The sequence below is a fragment of the Myxocyprinus asiaticus genome, chromosome 1 (genome assembly GCF_019703515.2).
Source record: "Myxocyprinus asiaticus isolate MX2 ecotype Aquarium Trade chromosome 1, UBuf_Myxa_2, whole genome shotgun sequence".
NCBI lineage: Eukaryota > Metazoa > Chordata > Actinopteri > Cypriniformes > Catostomidae > Myxocyprinus > Myxocyprinus asiaticus.
Genome location: NC_059344.1, coordinates 8,829,723 through 8,853,316, shown reverse-complemented (window position 1 = coordinate 8,853,316; position 23,594 = coordinate 8,829,723). Strand labels below are relative to the sequence as shown.

The 23,594-nt window shown below is 38.8% G+C and overlaps 1 protein-coding gene across 12 annotated transcripts in view; it reads right to left on the bottom strand.

The window, feature by feature from the left end:
- The window catches only part of LOC127448832 (ceramide synthase 2-like), a 76,097-nt gene that overhangs the window by 29,543 nt on the left and 22,960 nt on the right, over positions 1-23,594 (bottom strand). For 8 of the 12 annotated variants that reach the window (XM_051711710.1, XM_051711702.1, XM_051711684.1 and 5 more), the window contains one exon: positions 19,585-21,858. In XM_051711710.1, the coding sequence (XP_051567670.1) occupies positions 21,213-21,858 (646 nt within the window). In that variant the 3' untranslated portion in view covers positions 19,585-21,212. Of the gene's footprint in view, positions 1-2,502; positions 2,638-3,570; positions 3,653-3,723; positions 21,859-23,594 lie in introns of those variants that run through there. The other 4 variants (XM_051711747.1, XM_051711765.1, XM_051711756.1 and 1 more) reach the window with 4 other exon arrangements.

Below are 23,594 nucleotides of genomic sequence, written 5' to 3'. Positions count from 1 at the left end.
AACGCTATCAAGTATAACACACGAACAGTAGGTGTTGTTGTCTGATTAAGAAACAATGTGGAAGTAAACTATAGCAAGTGTAACACATGTACAGTAGGTGTTGCTGTTTGATAAAGAAACACTATGGAAGTAAACTATAGCAAGTGTAATACATGAACAGTATGATATGGCTATTGTCATTTGAGTGTACTACTGAAATTATGTAAGTTGCATCTATTTAGACTCAAAAGCAACATTCACACAGTCAATGTTTGGGATTGACAACCGTATTTACTTACAGGTGTCTTGAAATGTCCTGTTCAGAATCAGAATCAGAATTAGAATGAGCTTTATTGCCAAGTATGCTTACACATACAAGGAATTTGTCTTGGTGACAGGAGCTTCCAGTGTACAACAATACAAAAACAATACAAAAACAGCAGCAAGACATAGATAATAATAAAAAATAAAAAATAATTATACACATACGTACAGACACACACATTCATACATACACACATACACATGGGTAGTGCAAACCCAGTTTACAACAGGGTTTGCACTACCCTGTTGTAAGGAAGTAAAACACTCATTTTATTAAACTGCACAATGATGACTAAGACATTACAGATATTACAGCTTAATTTTCTGTTAAAAAATGATTTTTTGTAAAGAATGGGTGTTGTGAAAAGCGCTATACAAATAAAAACAGCTTACAGTAGCAGTTTGAATACTGTCTGTATGAATGAACAACCAAAGTCACAACTGTATTCTAACAGCTGTAACAATAATGACAGTGACTAAGGTAGATATCAAAGATGGTGATGTCCAAAACACCGGTGACGTCCAAAACACCAGTATATCTTATCACAATTGGTGCCATGTTATTAAATGAACAAGTCCAATCGAGGCGTGAGTTCATCCATCCGATCATAAGTAATTGCCAAATGCTTTGAATGCTTTTTAACCGCATGCATAGCACAGATTTTGCGTTGCGTGGCTCGTGCCCGCAAACAGCCGGTAGGAAAACAGTGGCTGAATCTTCAAATGACAAGCAGCTCATATCTCCATCTCCATCTCCATGATTTAATGAAACCATACATGAAACACATGAGACACACCTGTGTACAGTGCAGCGTGGCTCTCTCAAATTAAATGACGTGACAGACAACCAGTATGGTTCTGTTCACACAGCACAGGTTAACCGAGAATGCGGTTGTGAGACCTGAAAATTTAAGGGTGTCAGTTCGGTTATAGAATGCGGTTGTCACTCTCGTAAATAACCAAACTGTGTAGGAACAGAACTGTATCAAGCATTCAAAACAGGACTGACAACAGTATTCTGCTGCTGTGTGAACATGGCCAAAAAGTGCCTGAGAAAACACATGTGTAGTTCAATGTGTTTGACAGCCAGTTGTTTCTCATGAAATTTTACTGTAAAATTAATCAGTCCTGTACTGTATTTCTTGTGTCATGTCTTTGACATACGAAAAATTAAACATCAAATATATCAGAACATATTTTATTTTATTCTATTGTTTTCTAATTGTCTTAAAATTTTGAAAATGTGACACAATCTGGGCATTTTGTAGATCCATTTGTAATAGATATAAGTGCTGGGTCGCTAATGACCCCAGTTTGTAATAATGTTTGTCGAAACACCCATGCATTTAAGGGTTAATCTGTTCAGCTGTGCAGATGATTCCAAAGAAAAGACAACAATTGTCTATGTAAACTTTCATCAAAATGCAATAACTCCACTTCTGAAATGACTTTCCTTTTCTGCTGACATCACGACCCCTCAAATTTTTTAACCCCTCCCCTCCAACCACCTGGCTCCATTCTGGTATGAAATGCCCACTTTTTATGATTGTAATCTATTATCGATGGCAAAAATCAAGTCCCGCCAAGCATTTTATATAATTTAACATCATCTTTCACACACAAAAATGTCATATTACAGAAGTGAACTGGTTACGAACACCATTTCACGCTAACTTTAAAGTGCAGTGTGAAAATATGTTTACAGCATAACAAAGGTGACTCAAAGTGCAGAGAAACAGATCAAGAAGGTGATATGGAGTTTCTGCAGAGTTAGAGCAGTGGCCTCGTGGTTAGTGCATGTGTGACAGATATGTTGAGCTGTGGTGCTCTTGTGGGAGATGTTAAAATTCACCCTGCATTGTGTCCAAATGCCCCTCTCAAACCCTAATACATTTCCTGCCTCTTCTCTACTGTTGCCGTCATTAAATATTGCAACAAATAAAATAGTTCAGTAGAAAAGCTTCATCCATTCATGCATTTTGGATTCCATTTTGGTGTAACAGTACCAAAACCAGCTGTTATTTCATCCATCCGTACACATTCAGGTTGCTTTTAAAAACCCAAATTAGATCATTAGATCCATCACTACCACCAGCCTTATCAATGGATAGTGCTTTTATATGTCAGCATTATATAATTAATATTAATTAATTATTATTATTAATCTGTGAAGACTTTTTTATCTTATTGATCTCTTACCATGAAGTCCTTGATAATTCACGGTGTTGAGCTTCAATTACAACATATCCATAACCCAGAAAAGGAAATGTTCCTTACTTTCATGTTTGCTTAGATCAGGCAGTATTAACTGCAAACAACAACAATCTTTTTCTGTTGACTGTAATACGAGCGAAGAGAATGACCAGAAAACTATGTCAACTGAACACAACAAAGAACTCCGAGTCTGTTTAAACAAGACGCTGAGTAAACAAAGTAGGCTCCACGTGTACAGATCACAAAGAATGTCATTATCTTCTCTTTCTTCAACCCCATTACAGTGACACTGAACTCAAGCCATTCTCTTTTTGCCATCACAAATCCACTATCTCGTTAACCATTTTTGATAACAAGAAAGTAGGCTAACCAAGTGACATATTTCGAATTCAAGAACTTATTGAACTTAAGCACATAGAAATTCAGTATTACAGATGAGTTTTCAGCCTATACACAGTACATCAATACAAAAGAAGTCATTCATAGGACACAGTTGGCAGCTGTGAAAAATGTCATCTTTCGAGTCTCTTGGGGATCAAAGACACCATAATGGTATTTTCTGCAAGTGTACAAGTTCAAATGTACAAGGTTTACATCCTCTACTTTGACCTACCATATAGAGCTACGTCATCTTTCAAACCACCTCATTTCAAGAGGTGTATGTCTTTCCATACACATGGTCACCAACAAAATCAATTTTATTAAAGCTGGTTGAGAATTTTGTAATTACATTTTCAATAGCCTCAACAGAGAGAGTCATTTTTATTTGTATAGCGCTTTTCACAACACCCATTCTTTACAAAAAATCATTTTTTAACAGAAAATTAAGCTGTAATATCTGTAATGTCTTAGTCATCATTGTGCAGTTTAATAAAATGTTATTTTAAACTGTGTCTTAAAATAAATAAGTAAATAATAAACCCCAGTGAGCAAGCCGAAGAGACTGAAACAGTGAGGAGGAATTTTGGCACTACCATCCTAATAAATGAAGATAAAATCAATGGACCAAATCAAAGGGACAGTGTGAATTATGGTAATAAAAAAACAACAAACCTTGAAGGGGTATGTAACTCTTCCTAGTTTTCCTAATGTTATTGAAGAAGTTTATAAAGCATGCATTGGCTTAGTCACAAGCCATTTCATTACCTAACCTACACTCAAGGTAAAAAAAAAAATACAGAATGGAACACAGTAAAGCACGCTCACCTCTGCTTCCTCTCAGTGGTACAGTGCAGGTTTAATCTCGTCCCGCTCTCTCTCTGCTTTCCACTGCCAACAGTGTGAAAGTGCACAACATGACAGCAGCCCTACACTCTGGGCCCACAGGAAAACTCTTTGTTTGAAATACTTTTAGGTCACACCCAGCTTAGTAGCAATTGACTTGTTTCCCCCCTCCCTTCCTCCCTCCATACCTGCAGTAGGTGAACAGGCATTCAATGGGAAAGTCTGTATAACTCGACTCACACACACAAAAATTGTGCCCTAAGGACTCACCTCATTTCCATTGTACAACTGATAGTGATGAGGTGAGGGTGAGATAGTGTGGAAACACAATGGTGCCACCAGAACAGACAGGTAAGACAAAGGACACACAGCACAGAAATCAGTCAATAACTCAGTAAACTGGGAGTGTCAGAGCAGAACATTCATACACAACACATTAGTCTGTGTCTGTACTTGTGCCTGTTTAGAGATCTTTTAGGCTTTTCCTAACATCTTTTTTTAACTTTGTCTTAAGACCACTTTTATAGGAAATTTTCACATTTGAAAATAAACATTTTGTAATCATTTACTCACCCTCATATCATTTGAACTCCATATAATTTTCTTTCTTCCATTAAACACAAAAAGAGACCTTATGTGAATGACCATGCTGAAAAAAGCATCCTAAAAGTAGTACATATGACTTGTGTTCTATATTCCAAGCATTCTGAAGCCATACAGTAACATGTCTGAGAAAGAGATTAAAATTTATATGGTTGTTCACTGATAATCCTACCCTCCACCGTTAAAAATATTAGCAACTTTATTGTGTATCGCAATAGGTCAAAGTCAGTTTTAAATCAAATGGACCTATGAGATGAATCTTGGGGTGGAATTAACATCTGAAGTCTACTGAGTGTGTAAGTTAGCAACAGATATTTGAGTTAATGTATCAATACCCTCTTAAGTGCTGAAGTTTAATATTTAGGTTTGATCAAATGCTTGCTTTGCAAACACCACTTATAACTTTGTGCGTCCCTGCACCCTTCTATGCAGACATTGTTTTTTGTCTTCATTATTTATAATTTAATTTAAACCGACCGATCTCAGTTCAGAACACTCTGGCTGTCAGTAAGCTTACGATCAAAGAACATATTTCAAATCATCAGTAAAATCTGACCTCACTGGTGTCATAAATTGTGCTTCTTTACCACAGATTATCCAAAAAAAAAAACTAAACTTTCCCAGCTTGTTTAGCAAATGCGCTTGTGTGTTCTCGAGTTGATTGACAGGAGATGTCTGTGTCTAAAGGTGATTGGCTCTTTTACCTGTAAGGCGCCACTTCCTTTCTACATCCTTTGACCATTGGGCATTCCTATTTCTCCCATTAATTTTAATAGAAGTGGCCCGTCTCTGCTAAATAGTCTCTGGTTAAACTTTGGACACAAAGATTCATGTGACAAAACAATATAGCGCAATCACAGCGGAGTTTGTCTTTAGGAGAAATGCCAACAAAACTACATCTGGTAAGAAACCTAATTACGTATTTACATTGAAACCTGTTTGAGTTAACAGATTAGAGTCTGTAGTTTCATCTGTTATGCCATTTTTTAAATTTGACTGATTTATCGCAAAACGGCACTCTGTCAAACACAGTGACTTCTTACGAGGACTACAGGCCTTTTTTCCCCTTAGAAATCCTATATTTACTGTGCACATTGAGACACATTTTTTCTCAATGAGACTTTTTGATTCCAGAGGATATATATATGGAGTAAGGATGAAAATAAGGTGCCTATTCTGAGACCAGTGGAGACAGACAACACACTGGAGGTTAAGTCATTCACTAAATAGGGAGCAAGGGAGCATCCTATAACTTTCCTATGCAGCCAAGTGCATTAAATCCTAACAGTTCAGTTTCAGGCTGCAGATGATGTTTAGACAACTCAACATGTTTGGCAGACAATGGTAATCAGTACTTAGGTTCAGAATTTATAATGTATAATTATATTTTAACATGGTTGCCATTACTTTGAATTAATTATGCCAATTTCTGATTGGTATAAACAGTCAATCACTTGTTTGACTGTGCAGAGAAAGAACATTTAGATTTTGTTGTCAAAGTAAAAAAAAAAAAAAAAACTTTGTAAAAGTCAAATAATTTTATTTGTAGTTTTATTTGTGCTTCTCCCATTACACATGGTTCCAAAGCAGCTTAACAGAAAATCAGCTGTAATGTCTGTAACATCTCAAAAGCATGAATAACCACCACCCCTGGAAACCTAATCAACAATTTGATTAAAAAAAAATTATAAAAAAGGACCATCGATAGCTTGGTATTATTAGAAATTTCACAACTTAGTCCCGCTGTCCCCATATGAGGACATACATTTTTAGAAAAACTATTTTCTTTAGAATTTTTTTGCATGTTTATTAGGTGCTACTAGTTACAAATCAAAAAGGGAAATGGAAAATGCACACAGCAGTCATGCTTAGGAGGCTAACCAACTAACCCAGGATGCAGCATGAATAGCATTAAACATGGAAGAACCCAGTATTTCGTTTAACCCAAACTAAACAATTTCAAGTGAGAAGCCCATTAGTGTGCAACCAGAATGTTTTGCTTAAAGGTGCACTCAGTAAATAAAATTTATGTTTATTTATTTTTTTAAGTATGTCGAAGTGTGGCTTACACTGACACCTATTGGCCTGATGGCTGCATCATTCAAACAGTAGTTTTCGGTTACCAGTGCCTTTGTAGAAATTCACTATGCACAGTAAGCCAAGATTAATTTAATACATGAATGAAAGTATCCAATAACAGGGCAGTTACTGAGATTAGGCAAGGCGTATTCAGCTGGTCATGTGATGCTAACATGGCTGCCCCTGCACCATGTAGAATAAAAGAGCTTTATAAGGTTACTGATATGACTTCACGAGTGGTCATGATTTTATAAATATGCTTCAAAATTACTCTTCATTTCTTTACAAGTAAAACTTTTTAAATGAGGAAAATAATTACTGAGTGCACCTTTAATATAAAGGCTGTTTGTCTACATGGAAAAAAAAAATTAACAGTGTATATTTTTATATATCATATAGTATATAAAACAACATTTATGTAATGAGGTTTATCTTCAAAGCATTTTCTTTCATGGAGGAGCCAGACCAAAAAAAAAAAAAAATATCCTTATCCTTTGGGATTCTAGATAAATTAATTATGATTAATTAAATGAAGTTTACTAGTAACTTTTCATCAGAGGAGAGCATAGTAAACTAACAAGCTTAATCATGACACTAATGTGAAGCAACAGCATGTGAGCTATGCGAGTTATACTCTACTATAATGTTACCTTTCCCTTTGAAAAGCCGTTGGCGACAGGTATGGTTGTTGATTCTGGATATTTGCATATAAACTGATGGAAATGTATTTGCTCCATTAGCTGATGACATAATTTAAATTTTAATGATGTTATGTGTTGGGTCTAAATCTTCTGAGATTGACTTGGAATGAACCTGCATTTTAAATAATGAACAAAATACAACAAAAGAGACTGATTTACCATCTCAGTCAGTTGAATAATCCAGCACTAATAACAAAATACAACAAAAGAGATTCACATGAATAGAGCTGTTCAGGTTGTACTCCAAAACACGGAAGAGTATTATCATTTTTTAACCATGGGTTCCCTCTGGATTTTCCTATGGGTTTTTATAATGACAGTTTTGGATTTATGAGAAAATTAAGGTCTGTGGTAAACTTTTTTTTTTTTTTTTTTAATGTTGTTAACAAGTTGGATAAGAACTACTATGGTTTTCCATTTCATCAGGCATGTTCACTCATATGCTTGTATTTTTAGTCCTTATCTTGTAACGATCGGCCGCAACGACCGAGCAACACAATAAAAGAGAGGTCCTGATTCCAATTGTGGGAAGCGGGTGTGTGTGAATACAACAAACAACAAACAACGATACAACGAAAGTGTGAGCGTGAGGCGACTGTCTGTGTTCCGCAACTGCTATTGGGTCCTTGAATAATGTATAATGTGCGAGTAAGGACAGCGAATGGAGTTTCTGGTGGCCCCCTAGGGTAAGATGGTGTCCCCTTACAGAGTTGGTGCCCTATGCAGACTGCATAATATGCATGTAGGGAGCGGTGGTACTGATGCCCTGGCAACTACCACATCACTGTGGCAGCAGATTTTGTACAGGAAAGGACCACTCATATTCTTTTCAGAAAATGTAATAATGTACTTTTGTTATGCAACTTTAGTGCATTTTGATTATAAAATTTGAATTACCTTATTTTCAATGGGAAAACCAAAAGTTATTGTGCCTTTCAACATGCCATGTGATCATTTTTTTCCATTTATTTTAATTTTTTACTAATGTGCAGTTTAAATTAGTATAGTCCAAACTATACTCATGTTAGAATATTTTGAGGCAAAATTGAAATCCATTTTCCACCTTCTCTCCGACTCTTAGAATTGCTGCTGTGCCTTTAAAACTTTTATGTAAATGGCCTCTTCACATGTGAAATTAGATACAGCACTTTGCTTCACTTACACACAAGCTATGGTTTGCTGTCTGGTCCAATATATTTTTGAACTTTCCCATCCTTCAATGCAATTGTGATTCTATAATTGAGTGGACGACCGACAGAGGCAGTACTAAAAGCACTAGTGAAAAAAATCTTGCGCCTCTGGGTGGCAACTTTTTATTAGCACGTGACGTGTCTTGAGCTATAAAAGCCCTGGCTCAAACATGTCAGCTCGATCTCTAGATGATTCATGCGAATTCCGAGTGTCCAGAGACTCTGGAGATCTTCCAGTCTGTCACAGAACCACAGTTACATTCGCAACCATGGTTCTATTTCCTTTGTTCCAGACCGGCAGAGGCAGTACAGAAAGTACTACTGGAAGATGAAAACTATGCAGTCACAAAGCACCTCCTTGCGATGCATCAGTGCAGGTAGAGAGCACCGCAGCACACACTGCTGGCGGGGGAGTCACATTTAATCTGTAGAAAAGATAAAAAGTGATGCCCTGTTGCTATTGCAAAAATATAAGAAAGCGATACACCTCTGGGTACTTCCCAAGATGTTGTGAGAGCATGCATATAGTGACAGTGAATAGATGAATGGACAGGACACCCTGCAGACTTGTATGCATGAGAAATTACCTGTCACCCTAGTCTCTGTTTGGAGAGCACAGTCCCTTTGCATGCATCACAAAAGCAAACAAACTATTGGTCCATCTTGTGCCAGGCTGCAGTCCTATCAATGTAAACCCTCAAAAAAATAACTGGACATAGCTCCACCTGCATGTCAGCCTGTTCTGGCGGTAGAGCAGCCAACACAATGGGCTGATTCATAAATTGTGGACAAGTTCCACATAAATGCTGGGTTAGGCCACACCAAAACATTATTGAAGTCAGGCCCCAGTGCAAACTCACTGATTATGTGTGGTCACTCACACGCTTCGCTGTTGCAATGACCAAGAGGCATGCAGTTTTCAAAGACAGCCATTTAACATTTGACCCTAATATAGGCTAAAAAGGGGCTTGACATATGAAATTGAGCGCCATACTTAAGTCCACGTTTGGCTCCACACACCCCATGGAGGGCACAAACCCTTTCAAAAACTATGGAGTGGTGGTGGCATAGTGGGCTAAAGCACATAACTGGTAATCACAAGGTTTGATCCCCACAGCCACCACCATTGTGTCCTTGAGCAAGGCACTTGCTCCGGGGGGATTGTCCCTGCAATAAGTACACTGTAAGTCACTTTGGATAAAAGCGTCTGCCAAATGCATAAATGTAAGAAAGCAACAACTGCACAGGCATTCAAAACAGTGTCCTCTGGCCCCCTGTGAATGCTGCAAGAGAGGCCTGGTGGACCTAGTGGCCACACCCACAACTTCAACCGGTCAAAGTGAAGGTGCCAAACTCTCCCCTCCAACAGAGTCAAGGTGGAGGACAAGGTGGCCCTACTAACAATAACAGGAGGATCTGAAACCATGGCCTCGCAGGCCAGTGAGGAGCAACTTTTAGCAGAAGGTGGCTGCAGTTGTGGGAGCATACAGTGTCATACAGAGCCCCGCTCCAAGTGTCATTCACTCCCCTCTGGCGCCAGACTCCACCCCATCCGAGAAGACTGGCAACTGTCCTTTTTACCTCCCAATGTGCAGGTGATGGTCCCAGTGGAACTCCTCTGAGGAACTGCTTCCGTGACCATGGAGCCAGGGCCTGAATGCAGCACTGTGTGATTTTGACCTTTGCTTGCTTGTCTCGCACTGGACACAGCCACTTCTGAAGGAGCCAAGGTTGAAATGGTCTCAACCACAGCAATCCTAGTGGCACAACTGCTGTAAACTTTTGCCCACCAGAGGCAACGCGACATTGAAAGACAAATCACAGACGATCGGCCCTTTCACATTAAAAGCGAGGTGAATGATCACTGTTAGCACATTCACGCCTTTTCAATAGGTTGCACTACTCAACAAGCAATTTTATCCCAGTACAGTTTGTGGTGCAAAGCACCTATCAGCTGGTCTGCCCTTTGCCAATCACGGATGAGAAAAAGAACAACTTGACAAGCAGATCGAAAAAAGAAAACAAACTTCTCTACAAGCTGCAGCAGTGATGACGAGTGTGTTGTTGTTTGCTCAATAAGTCACTTTCACAAAATATTTCAGTTCACCAGCTGGACAAGTTGAGTGACAGTGTTAAGATGTACACACAGTCTGAGGGGTGAGAATGAATCAAGTGTAAATAAATTACAGCAAAAATATTAATGGTTAAAACATGTTATCAATTGGAAGAACCCTGATCATATGCTGTATACTTATGTAAAGTACATTCGTTTAAAATCACAGCGTAATACACACATATAAAATGGATGCTATCAATTGGAACAATGAACAATGCTGATTATATCTTATTGCATATTTACTTGTGTTATACATTTGCTGCATGTTACGAATTAAACATGAAAAAATGTAAACGCTCCAACAATCTTTATCAAGCACACAATACAACCACACAGATCTCAACCAAAAAACAAAAACAATCTTCAGTCCAATCCATTATTAGATACTTTAAAACTTAACGACAGCTGTTAGCGACTATTAACAATATCACAGCCAAAAATGTATAAGGTGTGCACTGCAAGTCACAGCAATAGTATTATGATTCATATTTGGCAAAGAAAAAACACATAAGCAGGGTTGTGCACCATTAAAAATTGAAAGAAGAATGCAAATTAAATTCCAATTCCTTTCCTGAAATTGGATTGAATTTGAATTGAGGTAGCAAAAAGGATGTAGAATTGCAATTTGAATGTGAATTTAAGGAAGTAGAATTAAAATGAAATGAAATACAAATCAATTAAATAGACTGTTTTTTAGTTTATTTTCTAATACGTTTGATTTTCATTATAACATAAAACACATCATATTATCATATGCATAACAAATTGAGTATTTCCAGAAACATTACACTGAAAAAAATTAATAAAATAAATAAATTATTTGATCAAGTAAACAAACAAAACATTGACATATTTACTTGATTGTTGTGTTTTTGTTTTTTGTTTGTTTTTTTGGGCTTAGCAATTTTAAGGAATGCATCACAATGCAGCTTTTCTATTACAACATACTTAGTCAAACCAACAAGCACAGAAGTGAGTTGGATTAATTCATTTATTTCAAATTGGCCAACACAAAATGTTTCCCAGCATGCACTAGGGCATGGATAATATGGTTGCATTGTTTGGCTAATTTGCATGGTTTTATTTACATTGCTGTTGTTGATATTTTTTTTTCATGGTACAGTGCATCCAGAAAGTATTCACAGCGCTTCACTTTTTCCACATTTTGTTATGTTACAGCCTTATTCCAAAATGGATTAAAGTCATTATTTTCCTAAAAATTCTACAAACAATACCCCATAATGACAATGTGAAAGAAGTTTGTTTGAAATCTTTGCAAATTTATTAAAAATAAAAAACGGCACCTTTGGCACCAATTACAGCCTCAAGTCTTTTTGAGTATGATGCTACAAGCTTGGCACACCTATTTTTTGGCAGTTTCTCCCATTCTTCTTTGCAGGCCTCTCAAGCTCCATCAGGTTGGATGGGGAGCATCGGTGCACAGCCATTTTCAGATCTCTCCAGAGATGTTCAATCGGGTTCAAGTCTGGGCTCTGGCTGGGCCACTCAAGGACATTCACGGAGTTGTCCCGTAGCCACTCCTTTGTTATCTTGGCTGTGTGCTTAGGGTCGTTGTCCTGTTGGAAGATGAACCTTCACCCCAGTCTGAGGTCAAGAGCGCTCTGGAGCAGGTTTTCATCAAGAATGTCTCTGCATATTGCTGCATTTATCTTTCCCTCGATCCTGACTAGTCTCCCAGTTCCTGCCGCTGAAAAACATCCCCACAGCATGATTCTGCCACCACCATGCTTCACTGTAGGGATGGTATTGGCCAGGTGATGAGCGGTGCCTGGTTTCCTCCAGACATGACACTTGCCATTTCAGGCCAAAGAGTTCAATCTTTGTTTCTCATGGTCTGAGAGTCCTTCAGGTGCCTTTTGGCAAACTCCAGGCGGGTTGTCATGTGCCTTTTACTGAGGAGTGGCTTCCGTCTGGCCACTCTACCATACAGGCCTGATTGGTGGAGTGCTGCAGAGATGGTTGTTCTTCTGGAAGTTTATCCTCTCTCCACAGAGAAACGCTGGAGCTCTGTCAGAGTGACCATCAGGTTCTTGGTCACCTCCCTGACTAAGGCCCTTCTCCTCCGATTGCTCAGTTTGGCCAGGCGGCCAGCTCTAGGAAGAGTCCTGGTGGTTCCAAACTTCTTCCATTTACAGATGATGGAGGCCACTGTGCTCATTGGGACCTTCAATGCTGCAGAAATTTTTCTGTACCCTTCCCCAGATCTGTGCCTTGATACAATCCTGTCTCGGAGGTCTACAGACAATTTCTTGGACTTCATGGCTTGGTTTGTGCTCTGACATGCACTGTTAACTGTGGGACCTTATATAGACAGGTGTGTGCCTTTCCAAATCATCTCCAATCAACTGAATTTACCACTCCAATCAAGTTGTAGAAACATCTCAAGGATGATCAGTGGAAACAGGATGCGCCTGAGCTCAATTTTGAGTGTCATGGCAAAGGTTGTGAATACTTATGTACATGTGATTTTTTTACTGGGCTGTACGCTGTCAGAGACAAAGCTTCGGATTTAGACCAACTGACTCTGTATCCTGAGAACTTAGAAAAGGAATTAATAATTCTGTGGAGGCAAGGCATGGATCTAGTGGGGTCAGAGACGAATAATAAAATATCATCAGCGTAAAGCAAAAGCTTATGCACCATACCTCCTGCCACCACCCCTGGAAAATACTCTTCACTTCTTATCGCGGCTGCTAATGGTTCCAGGGCAAGACAGAACAATAATGGGGAAAGAGGGCAACCCTGCCAGGTGCCCCTATCCAGAGTAAAATAATCTGAAATTAATCCATTTGTTTGTACCGCCGCTACCAGGTGTCTATAAAATAACTTAATCCATCCAATAAAAGCAATCCTGAACCCCTATATTTCAAAAATCTTAAAAAGATAATCCCATTCTACCATAACAAATCTTTTCGGCATCAAGTGAGATTGCAGCGACCGGAGTCTGATCATTCGCTACTGACCACATGATATTGATGAAACGTCTAATGTTATCAGAAGAGCAGTGGCCCCGAATAAACCCCACCTGATCTATATGTAGAAGAGATGTCATAACTTAATCGGTTAGCCAAAATCTAGCTGGATCAGGGAAATTGGACGTAACTCTTACACTCGCTTGGATCTTTGTCCTTTTTAAATATCTAATGATTCCGTATAAACTTCTAGCAAAAGTGGAGCCAATTCTGTAGCATAAGATCTAAAAATTTCAGCGGCAAAGACATCTGGCCCCGGAGCCTTGCCTGTAGGCAAGGCCTTAATTACCTCGCCAAGTTCCTCCAAGGTTATCTCAGAATCAAGATAATCTTTTTGCTCAGCCGTCAGTTTAGGGAGTTCTAATGGTTCCACAAATTTTCTAATATCTTCATCGGTAGACCAAGACGTGGAACTATAAAGATCAATATAGAATTCTTTAAAAGCATTATTAATATCAATGGCCGAGGTAAAAATTTCACCACCAGCAGATTTCACTGAGTAAATGGTAGTAAAAGTCTCTCTCTGCTTTATATATCTAGCCAGAAGTTTTCCTGCCTTGTCCCCGACTCCAAGTTTGACTGTCTTGCCCTGAATAGCCAAACCTTCTGTGACAAAATAGTATTATATCTGTATTTCAATCAGGTCAATTCTCTGAGGCCATCAGACGACATTCGGCGCTTCAGCTCAGCCTCTCCCATCCAACTCCACGAGTTCTCGTGCTTCGGATTTTTTGATGAACGAGGCATACTGTATGATCTGACCCCTAAGAACCGCCTTAAGTGCCTCCCAAGCCATGCCGACAGAGGATACTGAGGACCAGTTGGTCTCCATATACACACTGATCTTTCTGCCTTTAACATTTGTTGGAATTCAAGATTATGCAAAAGGGTTAAATTTAAGCACAGACTATACGATTTCTTTTTCTCCGTATGTAACAACACCTCTAAACTCACCAGGGCATGATCCGAGACCAAGATGTTTCCAATTGAGCAATCCACAACAGATGAAATGAGGGACTTCGATATATATAAAAAAATCTATTCTAGAGTAAATCTTATGGACTGATGAAAAAAAATGTATAGTCCCTATCAGATGGGTTCAAAAGTCTCCAAATATCTGGAAGACCAAGATTTTTACACATCCTGTGATGCATCAATGTTGCTCTAAAAAAATGTGCGCATTAACCCCACGCACGACAGCGGCAACCGGCGTCCCTCTAAACTCTACGAGAGCCCCCACGACAACTTTGCCGTCGATTGCTCAAATCCGGTGCTTCTATACAAATTTTGTGAGACAGAATTACATAACAGAAGAAAATCTATAAATTCAGTAAATTCATCCACATACTGTCCCGAAGGTGTGTTCCTCCCCAAAACAAGCTCCAGCCTAATAGAACCAACACACACACAGAAAAGAAAAAAATATATATTAAAAAAAACATTCAGTTTCCTCGGGCAGTCAAACGAATGTTCAGTGAGCCGGCTGTTTCATAAGTGCAGCAGATGACCTAATCCTTCCAATGTCCTGCATAAAAATATTCCACAAAACAAACTCCATCCAACAGGAGGCATAGGCACAAAGAACGAGCAGATTCATCCACAACTGTCCCGAAGGAGTGTTATTCCACAAAACAAACTCCAGCCACTAGGCAGAACCATCACAAAAAGAAACAAAAAGGTGCCAAGCTTCCTCGGACAGTCAAGTGAATGATCAGTGAGTCAAGCTCACTTGGGAGCAATGTGAGAATCACACCACGGCTTACTCATTACAATGACTTTATGAAGGACAATGCTTGCTGGGGACATGTAAATACTTTGCGGCCATCCTTAGTATCTATTCTCAGTTTGGCCGTAAACATCAGTGCAAAAGCGATCTTTCGCTAATGTAAGAGTTTTTTGCATTCCTTGAATCAATGACTAGACTAGAGACTCTATGACTAGAGACTCTAGTCGAATTTGCAAAGTCTGGGAACAAGAAAATGTTGTGGTTCTTCCAAGAAAGCCTTCCTTTACTCCTCGCCTAACAAGATCTTTATCGGATGATCTCAGAAATTTGGCCAGAATTGATTGGGCCTGTCTCCCTCATCAGATCTCCAAGCCGGAACTATGTGAGCACGCTCGATTTCCAGCTTATGGCCTGCTATGTCAAGCAGACTAGGGAAGAGCTCATCTAGGAATTTCACCATATCTCTGCCTTCTTCATTCTCAGGAATTCCAACAATTCAGACATTGTTTCGCCAATTACGATTCACAAGGTCTTCCATCTTTTCCCAGACGCACTGCAAATCTGCCTTGGTCGCTAGCAGGTTAGCAGCTAATTCCCTCTCCGATGACTCCAGATAATCGATCCGTTTCTCAACCACCGCAAGATCCTCCAAGTCCGCTACGACCTTCGTCAGCATCACTGACATGCTGGAGAGTTGACGATGAATTTCTCCCGCCGCACCGTCCAAACTGAGTCCCTGGTCTGCGGCCCTGTCTGGGGTATCAGCTTCTTTTTGACTTTTTGATTTTGACTTCTTTGACATATTTGTCTTCATAGAACAGTTATGTAACAGAGTGTATTGAATCTCACGGGTTTATGACACAAAAATAATTAAAAACTAGCAAAGTGCGCAGAGCTTGCCATTCACACGGCGGACCCTTGCATGGTGCCACGTGACTCCGTTATTTCTACAAGTTAAAAAATTTTTTACTACCTATTAGGGAATAAAGAGGCTTAATTGTTGAAAAATAATAACTGAATAGTCACAAAATGTGTCTTGGACTAATGAAATGGTGTAGTGTAACTGTGTTTCTTTGAATCGCAAATCAGTAAATTCCACTTCCAATCATTCCAATTCAACTTCCTGTGGGGTGTGGCCAATTCAATTCAAATTCAATTCAAAACACATGAATTGAAATGGTTAATTCTGAAATTTAGAATTTTGCACAAACCTGCACTTAAGATCCATAAAGTTGTTTATTTAAAAAAGGTGATGCAAAGGCAAAGATAACACAACACATATTATATTAGAGGTATAGGATAACTCAGGTAAGATTAAATGCAAAGGCAAAAAATGCAGTATTTTGGAATTCATTATGAATTCATTATATAAGATCAGAGAGTATTTTAAAGGGGATGCAAGGTAGTGATGCGGCAATATCATTTACATGTTAAGAGAACCCATACAAGAAAAACATGTTTCAGTTAAGGAATTTGATGCAAATGAAATACATATCCTCAGGATTTCTTCCTCAAGTTCCTTCAGTGTTTAATGTCTGTTGTCAAAACAGCTTTCTGTGCTTTAGTGTCACCTGTTGCGGTGGTTTTGGTAACTGCAGCGGCCGTTAAGTATACATTGTTTAAATAAATTGAAAATGGTGATCACGGCAAGAAATCACTGCAAAAATTTGCATTTGGTGTGCAAAGGCCTTAAGAGCCTCATTAATGTAATGTAGTGAGTATGCCACCAGAAGACGCTTCACCACCAACAGAATTGAACGTACCCTTTCCGGTGTGGGGGAGGCCAACATCGTGTGAGAGTTGAGTGCTAGACCTATGAAATGGGTCAACAGAGTTGGGAAAAGCATGCATTTGTCCCAACCAAATTTATTATAGTTTTGCATTTTTAAATTCGTTTTTATTTTAATACTGTTTTCAAATTTGTTATAATTTTCAGTTTAGTTTTAGTAAGTTTTAATAATGTTTTGTTAGTTTTAGTTTAGATTTGTGGACACATTTCTATTTTGTTTTTTATTTTTTTTAATTGTTTTTAAAATTATTTTATCCCCTTTTCTCACAATTTTGGAATGCCCAATTCCCACTACTTACAAGGTCCTCGTGGTGGCGCGGTTACTCACCTCAATCCGGTTGGCAGAGGACAAGTCTCAGTTGCCTCCGCTTCCGAGACCGTCAATCTGCGCATCTTTTCACGTGGCTTGCTGTGCATGACACCGCGGAGACTAACAACATGTAGAGGCTCATGCTACTCTCCGCGATCCACGCACAACTTACCACGCGCCCCATTGAGAGTGAGAACCACTTAACCGCGACCACGAGGAGGTTACCCAGTGTGACTCTACCCTCCCTAGCAACCGGGCCAATTTGGTTGCTTAGGAGACCTGGCTGGAGTCACTCAGCAAACCCTGGATTCTAACTCACGACTCCAGGGGTGGTAGTCAGCGTCAATACACGCTGAGCTTCCCAGGCCACCTTTCCATTTCATTTTTATATGTTTTAGTTTCAGTTTTAGTAATTATAGTTTAGGAACTGACAGAACACATATTATTTTATCTTACATTTTATACATACAAATTAATGTTATTTGTATTATTGGTGTACTATAATGTGCTTATGTGTAGTACAGTATAGTGAAATAGTTTTCCTAGTAAGAAATATAAATAGAAATAATTTTATATCACGAGAGAGAGAGAGAGAGAAAAAGCAACACCGACAGAAAAAAAAAGACATTTGATATTATTATGGGAGAACTCGGTTAAGTTGGCCAGCATCTGCGGAGAGCATCAGAAACTTGCACTGGTGCAGTCAGTATTTTCACAAAGTTTAATAGTAAAAGTTGTACTTAAATGCATAAATATTGTCACGTTTAGCAGTGAAGTAAAGTAACAGCGCAAATTATGATGACTATAGCTGCTGGCATTTCAGCATTTCACTTTAGATGCTACAAATGTCCCGCCCCTTACTAAAACGGAAACTATGATCAGTTAGCAAATATCTCATCCCAGTCAAAACAAATGTTCTGACTGGTTGCTCAGCTGAGTCGGACTGTCTATCTTGCCTTTAGGTCAGCGACTCCTGCTGCTCCCTGCATGTTTAGAGAGAATCTATGACTGTAGCCTACTTTTTTTTTTTTAACTAAAAAAACAAAATGCAATCCACTCATTGGTGCTGCTGCATCGCCTCAGTAGATTGAAGTTACGGGGTAAAAGTCTACTCATTGTTCTTGGTGCTAGACTAACATTATATGAAGTGTGTTTCACGTTTCTTAAATTCATATGAACTTGTTGCCCAAACCTCAGATCTTTGGAAACAAGGTCAGAGTCTGCTCAGTCTCATCCCTCTTGATGATTGCTTTGCAAATGTACTTTCAGATTTGTGGAATTTTTTACTTTAATTTCAACATCACAAGCCGTAGATCGAATGTGACAATGCATTTACTTTTACTAGTTTCATAATAAAACTCTAGATAGTCCCACAAAAGACTCTGTCGCTTCCTACCAGCCATCATTCATGTTGCTTGTCTTCAGTGTCAGTATCAGCTAACCTCACATGCATCACATGCCACATCGCCATCTGCAGGTCTTCACCTAGACCTCGATGATCACGAAGACGATACATTTTTTATTCATATTATTATTTTATTACAGTTAGTTTATCAATAACTGTAGTTTCATTTAGTTTTAGTTTCATTTATTTTGCAATATTTATTTTAGACTACAAAAATAACCCTGGCCCCAATTCTCTGTGAACCCTAGAGCCATAATATGGTCCAGTAATTGGCGATATTGATCCATTGCCTGCTGTGGTAATGCCGCACAGACAAGCCAATCGTCCAGGTACGGCAACAATCTAATGCAGTTCCTTTGTAGTGGCGGTAGTGGACACATTTCGAAAAAACCCTTGGTGCCAGAGGGAGGCAAAACGGGAGAACTCTGAACTGAAATATTTGACCCATAAATTAAATCCAAAGCAATTGATTGTGTTTCCGAGCAATTGGAATATGAAAATAGGCATCCTTTAAATCTATCGTCATACCAATTATGAGGCATAACGGTCTGTAACACATCTGCCGTGCGCAACATCCGTAATGCCGGAACTTTAGAAAATAGTTTAAATTCCATAAATTTAAAATCGGCCAAAGCACTTCTACTTTCTTTGTGACCAAAAAATAAGTGGAAAAAAATTCCCTGGGATAAACCTGGGGGTTGACTAGTTCTATAGCTACTTTACACTTACATTTATTCATTTAGCAGATACTTTGATCCAAAGCAACTTACAAATGAAGAGAACAATAGAAGCAATTCATCAAACAAAAGGAGCAACAATATAATAAGTGCTGTAATACAAGTCTCACATAGCTTAGAGCAGTACACACAGCAAGGAAAGGTTTTCTTTTTTCTTTTTAAAGAACATAAAGGTAGTGCGTTAGTATAAATGGGTTAGGTGTTCAAAAAAAAGATGTGTCTTTAGCTGTTTTTTGAAAGAGGCTAAAGAGACAGCTACTTGGATGGAATTAGGCAGGTCATTCAACCATCGGGGAACAGTCAAGGTAAAGTGATTTCGTGCCTCTATGAGATGGCACCACGAGGTGCCGTTCACCTGCTGAATACAGGTTTCTGGAAGGAACATAAGTCTGATAATTTGAAAGTCTGGGAAGGGTTACAAAGCTATTTCAAAGGCTCTGGGACTCCAAAAAAAACAACAACAAAAAAAACACAGTGAGAGTCATTATCTCCAAATTAAGAAAACTTAGCACAGTATTAACCTTCCCAGAAGTGGTCGACCTTCCAAAATTCCTCCAAGAGCACAGCGACGACTCATCCAGGAAATCACAAAAAAGCCAAGGAGAACATCCAAGGAACTGCAGGCCTCTCTCGCATCAATAAATGTCACGGTTCATGACTCCACTGTCAGACACTGGCCAATAATGCCATCCATGGAAGAGTGACGAGGTGAAAACCACTACTAACCCATAAGAACATTAAGTCTCGTCTGAATTTTGCCAAAACACACCTTGATGATCCTCAAACCTTCTGGGAGAATGTTCTGTGGACTGATGAGTCAAAAGTGGAACTGTTAAGAAGACAGGGGTCCCATTACATCTGGTGTAAATCAAACACAGAATTCCACAAAAAGAACATCATACCTACGATCAAGCATGGTGGTGATAGTGTGATGGTGTGGGGATGCCTTGCTGCTTCAGGGCCAGTGCGACTTGTAATAATTGAGGGTAACATGAATTCTGCTCTCTACCAGAAAATCCTAAGGGAAACGTCCGGTCAGTCCGTGAGTTCAAGCACAACTAACTGGATTATGCAGCAAAATAATGATCCAAAAAACAGGAGTAAGTCCACCTCTGAATGGCTCAAAAGAGGCAAAATTAAAGTTTTGGAGTGGCCTAGTCAAAGTCCTGAATTGAACCCAATTGAGATGCTGTGGCAGGACCTTAAATGGGCAGTTCATGCTCAAAAACCCTCCAATGTGGCTGAACTAAAGCAGTTCTGCAAAGAAGAGTGGGCCAAAATTCCACCACAGCGTTGTGAAAGACTGATTTCCAGTTATCGGACGCGTTTGGTTGCAGTTGTTTCTGCTAAAGGTGGCATGACCAGCAATTAAGTTTAAGGGGGCAGTTAGTTTTTCACATGGGTGATATAGGTGTTGGATAAAAGACTTTGCGCAGCAACACCTGAACTTCATGTGCGAGGGCATGGGTCGTGAACTACTGTGGGTTTCACACCAGTGTGTGCAGGGAGTTGACAGAAAAACTGTAACCTGCAGATTTTTTTCTTTGCATTTTTTGTATTGATTTAATTAAGAAATCAGCAGAATTCTACAGAATGGGTTTAAATATGGTAAAACAGATCTGAGGATATTAAACTCTTATTAGTAGCTGAAAGCATTTTGAAATTAACCAAAGTATTAAACTAACAAACACACAAAGGGTGGAAGATGTGTATAACGTTCCAATTACCCAGAAATATGCAGAACTTTCTATGGATTTATGCGGCTGCAGATTCCATGTGGATCTGGTTATACATTTTCCATGTTATAGCTTTGAGACTAGGTCTAACTAACCATGTTTCTCTTTGGTTCTATGTTATTTAACAATTTTAGAAGTGAGGTAGGGTTGTAGGGAAATAGACCCCTGTTATGCAGTCTTGTTATTGCAGTCCTCAGATCAACAAGACACACAACCACTTTACCAAACAGATATTCAGACACATGTTCAGTCTGAACCTGTTCTAATGCTGTTACAGATGGGCAAGAAGTTGCTTCTGCCACTGTCCTACCAGAATCTACCCTGATATTACTGTTAAAAATGTTCACTTCTGCCTCCTCAGATTCATCTGAGCTCCCATAATCAACCAGTTGTGAAACTGGGCCATCTCTGACATCACTTCCTGTTGAAGTTCTTGTGCAAGAAACAGACATCCGAGATGATTCAGATGTTTCAGCAATATCAGACAGAACTTGAAACATCACAGTTGTATCATCACAATCTTCAATATGACGACAAGATCTACAAAACCCAGTCCAGTCATCACAGAGGAGTTTCAGGTAACGAACACAGTACTCCAGGAAACAAGTTTCAGTGGAGATGAGGAAGTCTAGTAGCATAGTGGAGTCAAAGGAGAGGGACCGGAGCAGGAGTATAAAATGACAGTGGGGATTACAGCCCCAGACACAAACCCCTGAGTCTGAGGAACTCAAACTGTGAAAAAAAGGAAAGCTAGTTTATCATTCATTTTCTGTTGTTTGCGGAGAGGTATTTTAAATAATAACACTACACCAGCAAGCATAGCAACACAACTACTGCACACAATAGGGGTGGCCACACTAGATTCTAATGATGCAAAATTACTTTAGAGCTCTGTACAGCTTCTTCCCAAATTGAAGTTTACATTCAATAGTTTAAACTAAACTAAGCACATACTTCAAGAAATAGTTCATCCTAACAGTTCACCTGTCGTTCCAAATCCATATGCTGTTATTTATTCTGTGGAATACAAAGATAATTTTGGAAGTATCTTCACTCCTTTACATCCAAAGACTGTTCATAGTGACCATGGCTGTCAAGCTCCAAAAAAAATAAAATAAATAAAGAACAAAACAAAAAAAAGACTCTATAAAAGTGCCTAAAAGTAATGCTGTACTACTAAGTGCTACAGCAATCCTCACTGCTACTGTATCTACAGTGCGAGGCAAAACATGTGACAGTGTAGTCTGATTCCCAAACAAATTACTCTTTTGAGACAGTTCTTTTGAAACTACAATGCAAGACATATCACGCGACAGTGTAGTCTGATTCCCAAACAAATTTATCTTTTGAGCCGGTTCTTTTTTGTGAATTAACAACTACAGCAACTACATAAAAGTAATCCCTATGACTCCAGTGGTTAAATCCATGTGTTCAGACATGATATGATAGGTTTGAGTGAAGAACAGATCAATAATAAAGTCATTTTTATCATAAATTCTCCTCCCTGCCCAGTAGGTGGCGATATGCACAAAGAATGTGAATCACCAAAAACAGAAGAAGGAGAATGTGAAAGTGAAGTGAAGATTGGGAGGAGAATTTATAGTAAAAAAAAAAAAAAGACTTAAATTTTGATCAATTTCTCACCCACACCCATCACATCACTTCAGAAGTTATGGATTTTTATGTGTTTTTATGTTGCCCTTCAACATAATTCTTTAAAAAGTTTCCTTTTGGCAGTGGTGGCTCAGCGGTTAAGGCTCTGGGTTACTGATCAGAAGGTCGGGGGTTCAAGCCCCAGCACCGCCAAGATGCCACTGTTGGGCCCTTGAGCAAGGCCCTTGACCCTATCTGCTCCAGGGGCGCCGTATCATGGCTGACCCTGCACTCTGACCCCAGCTTAGCTGGGATATGTGGAAAAAAAAAGAATTTCACTGTATATGTGCAAATGTATAATGTGTGATAAATAAATATAATTATTAATTATAATTATTTTGTATTACACAGAAAAAAAATAACAGCATACAGGTTTGGAGCAACATGAGAGTGAGTAAATAATGACCAAATTTTCATTTTTGGGTGAACTATTCCTTTAAAAAGTTCTTAACTGAAATTCGCACTATTTTAGATGTGAAGTGAGAATTTTTTCCATGTCTGATGTTTAGATCCCCATATTGCTAAATCATCTTTTTGCTATATAAATTTACAAGTCACAAAAATGGAACTTTGGTACACAGTGTAAGATGAAAAATCTATGCATCTGCTTGTGTTCTGGCTCTTCCAATCCATGCATATGAATGGAAGTGAATGGAACACAATATCAAATGTGATTAAGCAGCCTGGCCAATGCATTAGTCTGCTTCACTTTTTTTTTCCTTTAAACTACTTAAGGTGTTAATTAACTTAAAGAAAAAAAAACTAGTAGTAGACCGATACACTGGCCAGGCTGAATTATCTGCCGATATTTCGCA